Raw genomic sequence first — 13,365 nt, 5'->3', positions numbered from 1 at the left:
AACTGCTATTACATAAAGATGTTACCTGGTTGGGTGAGTGTGTATTTCCCAGCTTGAGTTTCAGCTGCAGTAAACTATTTTTCATGTTCATAAAATCTTGACAGGTGAATGAGCAGGTACCAGAACTCATCAAGGTATCTGACTTCCCTGATGAGCTCACTGCAAGAAAAAAACAAGGAAATAAAATTCTCAAACTGTACTGCATGCTGTTAAGTTAAATAACAGAAGAAAGAAGTTCAGTCAATTTTTTTGAATTCATGTGAGTTTAAATACCACCACAAGCAGTACTGTAATTGTAATTGTAATTACTGTAATTGATTTTTGTTTTCGTGTTCTTACTTTTTTTCTTTGTCTCTCTTTTATGTCTGTCTCTTAACTTCCATTTTTCCACTGTCCACATTTTTCATGGTTATTTCCTTCTGTATTTTGCCTTCACCTGTGTCTGATCTCCATCTTTTCAACCCTGGGTTTATAGCTTCCTGTCTTCCCTCTATCAGTTGCCAGTGTGTTTGCTCTGTGTTTGTTTTTCCTGTTGTAACTCATGCTCCTGTTTTTGGTTTGGTTTTATTTTCATTCTTTAACCTTGTGTTTCTTTCTTTTTAAAAAAAAGTTTTTGATGTTTTTTTGCATCACCTAATAAAACGGGTTCTTGTCATTTACTTTCCTGGCTTTGCATCCTAAGTTTGTCATGCATCTACTCACAGTTGCAGTTATTCAAACAACCTTCTTCTGTTCAACCTCACATAAAATCTCACATCTATCTTTGTTATAACATAATCTGCCCTACCACCAGCTGGAAGCGATATCTTATTTAAAACAGCCAAAGGCCTAAAAGAATCTGCTACAAGTTCTGTTTACAGCGATCAATTTATTTATAAGCACATCTGAAAACAACAAAGGTTGACCAAAGCGCTCTACAACTAAAATGAACGAAACAGAGCAGGAAAAAAAGAAGACAAACATGAAAAAAAACCATAAAGCTCAAAATGATGCGATGATGAGTGGCACAGAAACTTACAGTTGTGTATGGCAATGCAAGAGCGTTGATCCGATGCAAGTATGTAACCACTGCGACAGCGACACTCAAAGCTGCCCACTGTGTTCACACACTCCTGGTCACACAGACTGCTGCTTGGGGCCTCACACTCATCAATGTCTGCATATTTTTGTGTGATAGAGACAGAAAGGGGAAGAAAGTAGTAAAGATAAAGTTAGTTTACAGTAAATCTCAAGTAAAATTTGAATGTTTAATTCCTACACTTACACATAGTAATTTCTGTCCATTTGTGTGTTTTCAGGTTAATCTTTTATTGTAGAATTTGAAAGATGAAAGTCACTTTGAGGTGTTAAATGCAATTAAGAGCTTTTTAGAATTACTTTTCCAGGTCCTGGTCTAAGCCCAGAAAGCTGATGGTAATAGAGAGAAAATGTTTTGCTGCACAAAACCACAAGAGGGAGCTATTTCACCTGTTTAGTTCCAAACCACACTTGTTACTTAGATCACTTTCAAGAATAAAGACGTGTGGTGCAGTGAATGACAAATAGCCTATGCAAAAGCATAGTTAATTGTTTTTTCCCAGAGATAATGAAAACTGACCCAGGCAGTATGGAGATTTGTGGTTGCGGTGTCTTTCTCGGTCAAAGCGATATCCAGGATAGCATGTGCAGACAACTCGTCCAAAGTTATCAGTGCACTGCTGCTCGCAAGGTGACGCAGCACACACATCCACACCTATGAAGAGGAGTGTGGTGTGAGCATTTTATACAGCTTCATTACTGCTTTGTTTCATTCATAGAGTTTCAGAACAAGTAAAGAAACATCTCAAAAAGGGTTTATACATATCACAGTAGGATGGGTGTAACACAAGCAAAACATTTACTGGCACAGTCTGAAATATTATCATGTAACTCATATCTGTAACTATCTGAAGTTTCCTCCATATTCAACACAAACAATTTGTGGACAAGAGATTTTTTTTTCATAACCTTACATCAGTGCAGACTCTGCATGGCTTTATTCAATTTCATTAAGTTCATGTTTTACAGTATCTAATCACAATGAATGTTGGAGTTTATATACGCCACTGCAACCTAGAGTTGCTTGCTTGTTATTCTGCTGTTTATATGTATTTCCCCATCGTGGGAGGGGCTGTCAAAGCAGAGACACCCAGACCTCCCTCTCCCCAAACACCTCCTTCAGCTCTTCTAAGGGTGAAACAAGGAAACCAGGCACGAGACGTAATGTCTCCAGTATGTCCTGGGTATGCTCCAGGGTCTCCTCCTGGTAGAACATATCCAAAACACTTCATCTAAGAGGCACCCAGGAACCACCTCAACTGGCTCCATATAATGTGATAGAGTAGCAGCTCTCCTCTGAGCTCCTCCTGAATGACTGAGCCTTTAACCCAATCTTTAAGCCTGCGACTAGTCACACTAAGTCTAGGATTTCATCTAATAAGTGTATTGTCAGATTTTCAACAGAGTAGTTCATGTCGTAGTTAGTATAGAATATAACTGAAATCCTACAGCAGCCTGCATTAAACTTGTGTGCTATTAGGCCAAAGGAACCATTAAACTGAAACATTAAAATGCAGTTATTTGATCTCTTCTCTGGGTTTCTGTGCCTCACTTATAGCCTCTGGCTGGGGCTGTAAGCACCACAGCATTTAAAGATTTTAATGGCATGTCAAGCAAAGTTAAGCACTGATTTATTTTGTTTATATACTTTATTATAATTTTATTGTTGCTCAAGTTGACTCAAGTTCAAATTTTAACCTGCTGTAAGAAACATACTACAGATATGATCATATCTATTGTCTATCTTCAGTCTCTCCTTATATATCAGCTATTCACAAATAATTTAGGGAAGCATTCGTTCTTCGTGGGGTCATGGAAGAACAGCACCGTCTAGTGTCTGATGCTAATTACTGTTACCATCTGGAAGCACAGGATTACAGTTTTAGAAAGAAACGAAATTGTTTAGCAATGCTTTTCACCAGCCCGTGAGAACATGGCCATGAAAGCTGACAACTTTCACAAGAATCAGATGTTTGTTATGGAAAATCACAGTTGTCAGTTGTCTTTGCCAAGACATATTATTTTTTATGTGCCGTTTGTTTCAGGTGACTGAAGTGTACAAGCTGTATGAAAGGACTGCTAAACTGACAAAGGTGTTCCACATTATGTTTTGTACAGTTTGTTGTGTTTATAAACTGCCTTCGAGGAAAACAAAATTGCATCAGATTTGAAACATGTGGATCCAGATGTGAGAGTTTATGAGCAAAACTTATGCGATGGAGCAAATGGTTTACCTACTTTCAGGTATGCACTGGCCCATCACAAATCTGAATCCTTTACAGCACTTCCTCCTGAAAGAAGAAAAGGAGAATATTCAATGCCAATTTCAGATCAGCTGGGAAAGCCATTTTATTTTATTTTTTTATACATGAGAAGAGTGATACCGCCGTTATATGTTTGATAAATAAAAAGCCGTACCCAGATGTTGATTTGCTCAGAGAGAAACAGAAAACCTCCATATGTAATAAAAAGTCTGCAAACCAGCACTTCTACAGTCAAACCAAATGTTTCAGTTGATGTTGACTTTGTTACATATTGGATCACGTAATCAGACAATTACAGAGTGGTAAATGAAATAGGAAAAACAGGATAACTGCTGTGATGAATCTGCATTTTAACTGTGTAGCGCATTGCACTGATGAAAAACAGGCCTGCATGATGCACTTTTCTATATAAATGTGATTTGTTGCCCATCAAGTAGAAATGGCTGTTTTAATTAGTAAAGAGCCAAGAAGCAAAATCTGCTTAGTAGAGTCAAAAAATCTTTGCTTCAGAGAGCAGTAATTAAATTGAATAATTTCAGCACTGCAGTTTTATAAGTTTGTTGCTGTTCACGTGAACTTTGTAAAATAAAAAATATTTGGAAAGTGTACACCGCGAGCCAACTGTTGTAGTATTTAAACAGTGTATAAGTGTATAAGTGCAGCTGAAGATAAACGTGAGGACAACAATGACATCCTGCCACCCTCACTGACAACTAACACATCATCATTTAGAACAGCGGTCCCCAACCTTTTTTGCGCCACGGACCGGTTTATGCCCGACAATATTTTCATGGACCGGCCTTTAAGGTGTTGCGGATAAATACAACAAAATAAAACTAGTACCGGTACCGAAAAAAAGAAGATTTATTCATAACACACATGAAAAGACCCAGGAAAACCGAGTAAACGATAAAAATGATAACAAAATAACGCTGAAAAACTCTCGTGGCCCGGTACCAAACGACTCACGGACCGGTACCGGTCTGAGGCCCGGGGGTTGGGGACCGCTGATTTAGAGGAAGGTATTCGGCACTAGCAGCACCAAAACACTAAAAAGTAAAGAGCAGCTTATTTTATATGCATTATTAACCTGCATCAAAACAGTATTGGAAATGAGAGAGGCCATCCTTTACAAATAATAGTAGACTTAGAGTCAACTAACTAACTATTGCAATAATAAATAAACCCAAGAACTCAAGTTCATTTTGGCAATCTGCTGACAATGCTCATTTGTCAGCAGGTCATCAAAGCTGCCTGAGGGCTACTGGTCTGTTTCTCAGTTTCACTACAGTTTTAAAAAAGTAGGTAAAAACAAGCTGCAGTTACTTCTTATTCTGAATTTTAGTCACAGTACTTAAACTATGAATTCATTTAAAAAACAAAAAAAACAAAAAAAAACAAAACTTGTTTACAGTCTACTTTTGTGATGTAAACTCCTAAAGTCTTGTAGATGCATTTTTCCCTAAGTCAGCATTGCACAAAAATTATTGGGCAAGGAATTTTCTCACACTTGATTTAGGGTGTTTGGAAATGACAGTCGTTCAGCAATCCCACAACAATCCACCACATGTTACAAGCAGCACAGCTGGAAAAAAACAGAGGAAATGGCTCAGAATTTCTAGCAGCACAGCATGCAACAAATATCACACATGCATGCTTGAAAAAACACAGATGAATTCCCAACTCCTATCCCAAAAACTGCAAGCTGTTACCGGAGGGGATTTAGCATGCTGCTTCAGTCAAGGTCCCCTCAAGACAATAAGTTGCTTTTATTTTCCTCCAGCCTCCATGCAGTGTAACCTTAAATCACTATGAGATCCCCCTCCCTCTCCTGAATGAAAAATAACCTATAAAATAGCGAGGCCAGCCTAAACTGATGAGATCCAGATGAGAGTGGCTTTAATCTGCAGCCTGTAGCGTGGAGTGTTGAGAGGGATGTATAAAGCCAGGCTCTGAGCTGAGGTGGAGAAAGGAAAGTGAATACTGAGATGAAGATTGTCACTCATTGCATCAGTCAGTCAATCCATCAATCAATCACTCAGTCAGTGATCTAAGTTGGGCTAATGTGATGCAGATGTACGTCTGAGCAGGAGGGTTTCTTGGATTTATATCGTTGGCATGACAGCAGCTAAAAAGATTATTTAGCTTGAAGATTAAAGTAGATCTGGTTCTGATCAACTTTAGAACAGCTGTAATTTAGGACTACACATATGGCTTAACGACCCTATTTATTTGTTTCAGCAACCCATCGGTTTGTAAAAGTAGAGGAAAACATGGTGCATAACCAAAGAAAAGAAATGGCCCAGTGCATGCATAAAACTACACACATCCCTCTATGCTCTTTTTTCTTTCTCACCCTGAAAACTTATCTGAAATCTTATGACTCCTTCACTTTCTCTTGTTGAAACAATTTAATAATTCTTGAACTGCTACAGTATGAAGCAACGTGTTATGTAAGCCACTGTTTTTCTCTCCTCTGCTACGTTCTTCCTTCTTGTCTTGATCATTTTTCATTCACGTGCGCTCCTTCTCTCTCATTGGTTGTGCATGTTGACGATCACATATTGAAAGCCAGAGGTGTAGAGTGTCTGGTTCACCACCACCGCAGAGTCAGCTTTAATCCTGAGCTGTTTTTGCAGGTTTGTTTTGTTAGCTATTAGCTGAGTTACCAGCAGACATGTTTTTGGTTGTGGTGTTAATCATTGACTGTTGAGTATTTTTTATTTTAGGACAGAAGGCAGAATCCAAAGAAGCAGTACTTGGCTGGTTCAAGACCTTCTCTCTCATTTGTTTGTTTTGGCCAGGGCTTCCATCTCCCTTATTTGTGTTCGGTTTTTGCATCATTAAATTTGCTTTGAACTCCCAACAGCTTGTGGCTTCTCATAGTTTATGGGTTCCTCTGAGCCAGTAATTTAGGGACCGTAACAGCCACTCTGAACTTTACATGTATGGCTTTGACACAATGGGCACTTTCACCCTGTTTACAAATGTTTTTCCCTTGAATTTTAGCCAAGCTGTTCATATTCCCCACAGGGTTAAATCCTGGAACACTTCCTACCTGACAAACTAATTGCATTCCCATAAGCGTCGACTGCTTACTGCTTTTAGAGCTAATTAGGCAATAATAATTGCTTGACAATTTTTGCTGGTGAAATTTTGAGTTGTGTGTGCAACTCTTTTAACATAAGTCACCCATAACACCTTTCTCTGTGCAGATGTGTATACACAAATATGCATAAGGCTGTAGAAGTGTAATTCCAGTGTCTGCTCATTTCAACAACAAACCAAAACAACTGACAAATGTGTGCTGTGTCATGAGTCATCTTAATATAACAGGGAAAAAAAGGTGTCATAAATATAAGAAAGTGTTCATAAAATTAGCTATAAACACAGTGGCATGCAAAGGTCTGGACACATAAGACGCAACTTAGCAAAGAATTAATTCCATAATTGATATAGAGACACTTTGATACTAGAAGCAAGTTTGGAAGGAATAAAATAAAATAGTTTCACCAATAAGATGATACCTAAAATGCTACAAGCCAAACACGCTGGCTTGTTTCTGCATGGTGTTCAGTGGGTCCTTAAAAAAAAGAGAAAACGGTGCAAATGGAGGACAAAAGGAGAAGTGGCAAGCCTATAAAAGAACCAACTAAAGAAGATGAACAGTACCTGAAAGTCCTAACCTTAAGAAATAGGAAAAGGAAATCCAGATAAGACCTGAGACAAGACCTGAGAGCTGCATCTGGCCTTTCAGCTGATCCTTCTATTGCCCAACAAAACCTCATCAGAAACGGTCTCACTGGAAGGGTGCAGACCAGGGGAAGGCAGGGGTATTCAAAAAATATAGAATAACTGGAGGTAAAATGAGTAGCAACTTGTCTTATGGACCGATGAAGCCAAATGTGACATTTTGGGGTCAAATCCTTGTCAAAATGTGCAGAAGAGGTTGGTAGAGAAGTACAACAGTAATTGTCTACAGCCATCTGTAAAACATGGTGGCGGCTCTCCCCTGGTTTGGAGCTGCATTGTCAATATGTTTGGAATTAGAAATGCAGAAAAGTATCATCAGATTTTCATTCGCCATGCAATACCATCTGGAAAGCATCTGATAGGTTCATTTTTCAGCACGGCAATGATCCTAAACACACTGCCAATCCAGTAAAAGCTTAGCTGGATAGAAAAACACACAGTGGAATACTACCAGTCATCGACTGGGCTGCTTGGAGCCTGGACCTCAACATTATTGAAGCAGTGTGGGATCATCTTGACAAAGAACAGAACAAAAGTCAGCCAACATCCAAAGAAGAGCTTTGAAATGTCCTTCAAGAAGCTTGGAGAACCATTCCTGAAGACCACTTAAAAAATTACAATAAAGCTTGCTCAAAAGAATTCACGCTGTTGAAGAATAAAGGTGGCCATATTGACTTTCAGGGTTGTTAGAATTGTAAAAACTCTGTTGGTGACTTATATACTCTGTTTCCATGTATGATTGCACATATGCTGCAGCAAGAGTACTGACAGGGACTAGAAAGAGAGAGCATATTTCTCCTATACTGGCTTCCCTTCTTTGGCTATTAAATCCAGATTTAATTCAAGACCCCGCTCCTCACATACAATGTCTTAAATAATCAGGCCCCATCTTATCTTAATGATAAGATAGTACCATATCACCCCATTAGAACGCTTCAGTCTTGCACTGCAGGCTTACTTGTTGTTCCTACAGTATTTAAATGTAGAATGGGAGGGAGAGCCTTCAGTTTTCAGGCCCCGCTTCTGTGGAACCAGCTTCCAGTTTGAAGACAGATCTCTACTTTTAAGATCAGGCTTAAAACTTTCCTTGCTAAAGCATATAGTTAGGGCTGGATCAGGTGACCCTGAATCCTCCCTTAGTTATGCTGCAAAAGGTGTATGTTGCTGGGGGATTCCTATAATGCATTGAGTATTTCTTCTTCACTCACCTTTCTCACTCACAATGTGTTAATAGACCTCTCTGCATTGAATCGTGCTTGTTATTAATCTCTGGCTCTCTTCCACAGCATGTCTTTTGTCCTGTCTTCCTTCTCCCTGAGGCTGGTTCTGCCGCAGGTTTCTTCCTGTTAAAAGGGAGTTTTTTCTTCCCGCTGTCGCCAAAGTGCTTGCTCATTGGGGGTTATATGATTGTTAGGTTTTTCTCTGTATATAGGGTCTACCTTACAATATAAAGCACCTTGAGGCAAATGTTGTTGTGACTTGGTTCTGTTAAATAAAATAAAATTGAATTGAATATTTCTCTGTAAAAGAATAAAAAAAAACTAGGGGTAGCTCAAGTACTGTGTCCTTTATATTTTATCTAATGGTATGTCTTTAAATTTCATTTTTTGCACATTGTTTACCTGCTTGTAAGTATATTTGACTATGCTAATTTAATTCCAGAACAAAACATATTTTCATGATAATAGTGCTGATAATATGTAAAGTACAGTTGAGCTTTTAAAATGTTGGCAGAACACTTCACAAGTACTTGTTGAATGGCCTAAGATGTTCATAAACCCTCTATCTCCTGTGGAGGTAAACAGTGTTTGAACTTCTCTACCAAGCCCTTGTTTGTCAGTCTTCACCGAAGCATATCCATCACCTTTGATGTGTGTGTTGTATTTGAGGAGTTATGATACAAATGTGTAGAGAAAAAACAAATCTGAATGGTAACAGAATCTGGTCAGCAATAGTGAATACTAACTGAACTCACTGCACATCTGTAAACTGTACATACATAAGCAGCATGTCAGTCTGAGCAGCTCTCCCTTGGGTGTCTCTGGTGGGTGGGACAGTGGAGGCTGAGGCGTCTGGACAAGAAGTTGAGGGTGGAGGAAGAAGTGACCCGTGTGTTTTTGTTTTGGAATGTGAAAGTATGTCGGTCAGCATGACACAGCCTCTAAAACACACCCCATTAAACTGGAATCAGTCTGAGCTTTGTGTGTGTGAATGTAAAGGTTTTAAAGGTTTGTGCGCTGGGAATCTGAGTGTGTTTCTCATTCTCTTCATTATATATAATAGTTTTAGAAGTTGTAGTGTAATTTTGTTGGCAAGAAATGTTTTATATTGGCACCAAATATTAGCAATTAGTGTCATTTAATTAAAAGAAAAAATGTCGGGATCTGCCTGCCAAAAGTCAGACATTGTTAAGCATGCATGCTCATGTCTGTGAGAATATAGAATACATGTGTATATATGGTCTTATGTGCAGGAGAGTCTGTGTGAGGGCTTGGATGCCATCCAGTAATCTTGCAGCCTTTTAATGTCAGTCAGGATTTATAAGCGAACCAAACGATGATGTTAGCAAGCACCCTCTCCGCTTTTTTCCCATGTCCTCTCAGTGCACTTTGCTTCACTCTCCTTATATTCAATCCGTGATTTGAAACACGTCAATTTATATTCAGCCCGTCCTATCAGCATTACTACTTGTTGACATAATCTGTCTCGCTCTCTCATCTGCTCAGACTGACATGATGCTGGCCTCCTGTTGCTCTCCAGCCAAGAAACCTGATGAGGTGTCTACCTTTTCCATCTTCATTTCATGCAGATGAATATTGTTCCATCCTCCATAAGACTTGCTGAGGCCAGGAATGGTCACAACCTTTTACAACAACCTTTAAACTGCGGTGTCAATAAGGACCAGCTGTTTGCTGAACTTCAAATGATGCTTCTTTTCCCCCACAGATACTATGAAGAAACCATTAAGGGGACACAACAACTTCCCAAAGAATGTAACTTAACACAAAGTGTCCCATTTTAACAAATCCTTTTGTCCAGAGTAGGAAGCAACAGTGTCCACATGTATGGACTATTTGGACCTCAAAAAATGAATCCTGTCAACTTTAGTAATATTCTCAATGTTCCTTTAGCCCTACAAAAAGCAGCTAAATGCAATGACAGAGGTCACATGACTTGTAAACAACTAAGACATCAACAGCACATTAACCGTCATGATCATCCAACAACTTTCTCAAACATTAATCAAAGTTATGGCCACGTGAAGCTGACCAACAAATAGAGACATATTTTCACATGCAGCCAATTTAGAATCAAAAATTAAACTAACAAATATCTCTTTGGACAGTGGGAGAAAACATGGAAAAGCTCCAGCTGACCAGTAGGTTAGAAGCCAGAAACCTCTTGCTGTGAGGTGACAGTGCTAGAAAAATGATACCTGAAAACTCCTGGGCTTCCTACTACCTGATCACCAACAGCATGCTCGTGTGCTAAAATAAGATGGTAAAAAATAAAACTGCCAAACATGTTCATGTGGGCATTGTTACAGGCATTGCTAAAGTGTGGAAATATTGTGGATCTATATTTGCAGAGTACTGTTTATATGTGATAGTTTATCTCTTTACTGTGATAGGAGCTGTGCCAGTTAGAGCCACTTGCCTGCAGCACACAAGAGTTCAGTTTTGGCCCCTTTCAGCTTCCAGAATTTTATAACACTTTGAAAAAGACAGCAGCATTATAAGAACATCGTACTACGGTGGCCCTGAGAGTCCAAACGGACTGCAACTTAAGAAAACACCAGCAATAAGAAAAATGCTGCAAAAGCACACAAAGCACAATGGAAATGGGAAAAACGACAACGGAAATAGGAAAAAACACAAGGGAAGTGTTTCTGGGGAGACAATAACCTGACGGACCAGTTGCAGGAACCCAAAACATGGTAGTGTTTTATCATGATTCATATAATACTGATGACGTATTTCTAGGCTAATAGTTAGGCTAACTAAGCTGTAGTGCCTCTTCACCTCACTGTGCAATACCTCTGTGCAATACTTTTGTAAATAGTCAATGGTGCAAATAGACCACAATACTTGAAATGTGCAATTCACTTGTATTTTTATTTTTATTCCTATTTATTCTATTTATCCCCCTTCGTATATTTTCTTTATATTTGTCTCTGTATTTATATATGTGTGTGTGTGTGTGTGTGTGTGTGTGTGTGTGTGTGTGTGTGTGTGTGTGTATATATATATATATATATATATATATATATATATATATATTAGGGGTGCAACGATATTCGTATCGATATTGAACCGTTCGATACAGTGCTTTCGGTTCGGTACGCATATGTATCGAACAATACAACATTTGTAATTTATTTTATCAACTTTCCTTCCGACGATGCTGTCTGTGTTGAGCGCTCAGTGAATCTGCGTTCGACTACTCCGCCTAGGCTGCACTGTCGAGCGCAGATCCACTGAGCACTCAACACAGACAGCATAGTCAGAAGGAAGAGCGCAGGGCAAGCTAGCAAGACACATGGACCTCCCCCACCCTCATTCAGATCTGGCGTTTGGAATTATTTTGGTTTTCATGTGACGTATGACCCTGAAGGTAAGCGAGTCATGGACTAAAGTAAAACAGTATGTTGGATGTGCCATGCAATGCTCAATTACATTGGTGGGAACTAGTGTGTTAGCGCAGTTAGCTCGTTAACGTGTTGGCCGTCTAGCCCCACACATGGGGCGATCGGTGGTAGCTCGTTAACGGAGATTTGCCGTGTTGTGGCGTTAAGGTCATTTCAACGAGATTAACCTGAAAGCACTAGTGGGAACACAACGAATATGACTGCACATTTACGCAGACATCATCCTAGTGCAAAGACCAAAACAACAAGCATGCTACTAACTTTAGCCGAGTCATTTAGACAGCTGTTAGCACATGATTCTCCTTATGCTGCTGAGAATATAGCCCAGAAGAAGCGGATAGTATAGCTTTTATTTTGGAAAGAGACATTTCTCTGTAATAAACTCTCTTTTCCAAAGATGAGTGATTCCTCAATCAGATACAGGGCTCGCAATATCGCTAGCCCGACGTCCTGGAGCTAGCGATTTTTTTCAGTCGGGCTACCAAAATCTATCTCTGCCCTGCCCGTCGGGCTATTGTAGGAAGGAAAAATATATGTCAATGCTTTTGCATTCTTTCAGAAATGTAGCTGGGTAATTATGTCATTGGCATCGGTGAGCCACTGTCAATATGTGACATATTGAAATCGCGTTTGAATTTGCGCTTGTTTTTTTGCTTTCACTTTGCAATCGCGCGAACTGTGTATAGAGAGCAACAGCACTGATCTGTGAGTGATGATAATTTGTGCACCAATTCCTCTGACATCGTCTTATTAATCGTTAGCTTACTATGCAAACATGACAAGTGAAATCTCCTGCAGCTTAAACATGTGAGAGGTTGATCGCGCAGAGAATCGCTGAGCTTATGTGAGTCCGTGTGTAAAAGCATTTCAGTTCTGCTGAGCCAAATAAGACAGGTCAGGGTGAAGAAGTGACAGCCAAAGAAAAGCTTACCACAAAACGGAGAAGTTATGACAAATCAGACTATAAGGCAAAAAGAAAGTGCAGCTTTATGGTTTCATGGACAAAAGAATTTCTGTGGCTGCAATATGACGAGCTATATAACCAGGGCTGCACATAAGTGGTCCGCAGGTGCGCATTCGCTGTCAAAATAAAAAACACGCACAAGGGTTAGGGTTAAATTTAAAAACTGTACTTTTGAGTTAAAATATATATTTATAATTTTAATAAATGACAAATTAAAAAGGCATGAACATTTTTTTTGTATCGAAAAAATATCGAACTGTGACACCAAAGTATCGAACCGAACCGAACCGTGAATTTTGTGTATCGTTGCACCCCTAATATATATATATATATCTATCTCATTCTGTAACTGTAACTTCTGTCGGTGCTGTGTTTTTGGAAACCGAATTTCCCAGAGGAGCCCACCAGAGGGATTAATAAAGTTCTATCTTATCTTATCTTATCTAACACACTTACCTCTCATCTTTTCTTTCCTCACAAAACCAATAGATCCTCCTCTTCTTTTAAGTGTCTTCCAGCACAATTCTTAGCATATTTTGGTTCCTGCAACTGGTCCGTCGGGTTATCTCCCCAGAAACACTTCCCTTGTGCTTTTGAAAATCTGTTGTTTTTTTCCCCATTTGTGTTTTGTTTGCTTTGTAACCTTAGTAGATCAAAAT

At 39.2% G+C, this 13,365-nt stretch overlaps 1 protein-coding gene across 1 annotated transcript in view; it reads right to left on the bottom strand.

Moving 5' to 3' along the window:
* The window catches only part of LOC101465403 (collagen and calcium-binding EGF domain-containing protein 1), a 40,357-nt gene that overhangs the window by 5,155 nt on the left and 21,837 nt on the right, over positions 1-13,365 (bottom strand). The window contains exons 3-6 of the mRNA XM_004539733.4: positions 3,316-3,368; positions 1,598-1,732; positions 1,019-1,156; positions 26-159 (exon numbers count right to left, since the gene is read on the bottom strand). Coding sequence (XP_004539790.2) covers positions 26-159; positions 1,019-1,156; positions 1,598-1,732; positions 3,316-3,368 — 460 coding nt within the window. The remainder of the gene's footprint in view (positions 1-25; positions 160-1,018; positions 1,157-1,597; positions 1,733-3,315; positions 3,369-13,365) is intronic.

The sequence above is a fragment of the Maylandia zebra genome, linkage group LG1, assembly GCF_041146795.1.
Source record: "Maylandia zebra isolate NMK-2024a linkage group LG1, Mzebra_GT3a, whole genome shotgun sequence".
NCBI classification, from domain to species: Eukaryota; Metazoa; Chordata; class Actinopteri; order Cichliformes; family Cichlidae; genus Maylandia; species Maylandia zebra.
This window is presented reverse-complemented; position numbering and strand designations above follow the sequence as displayed.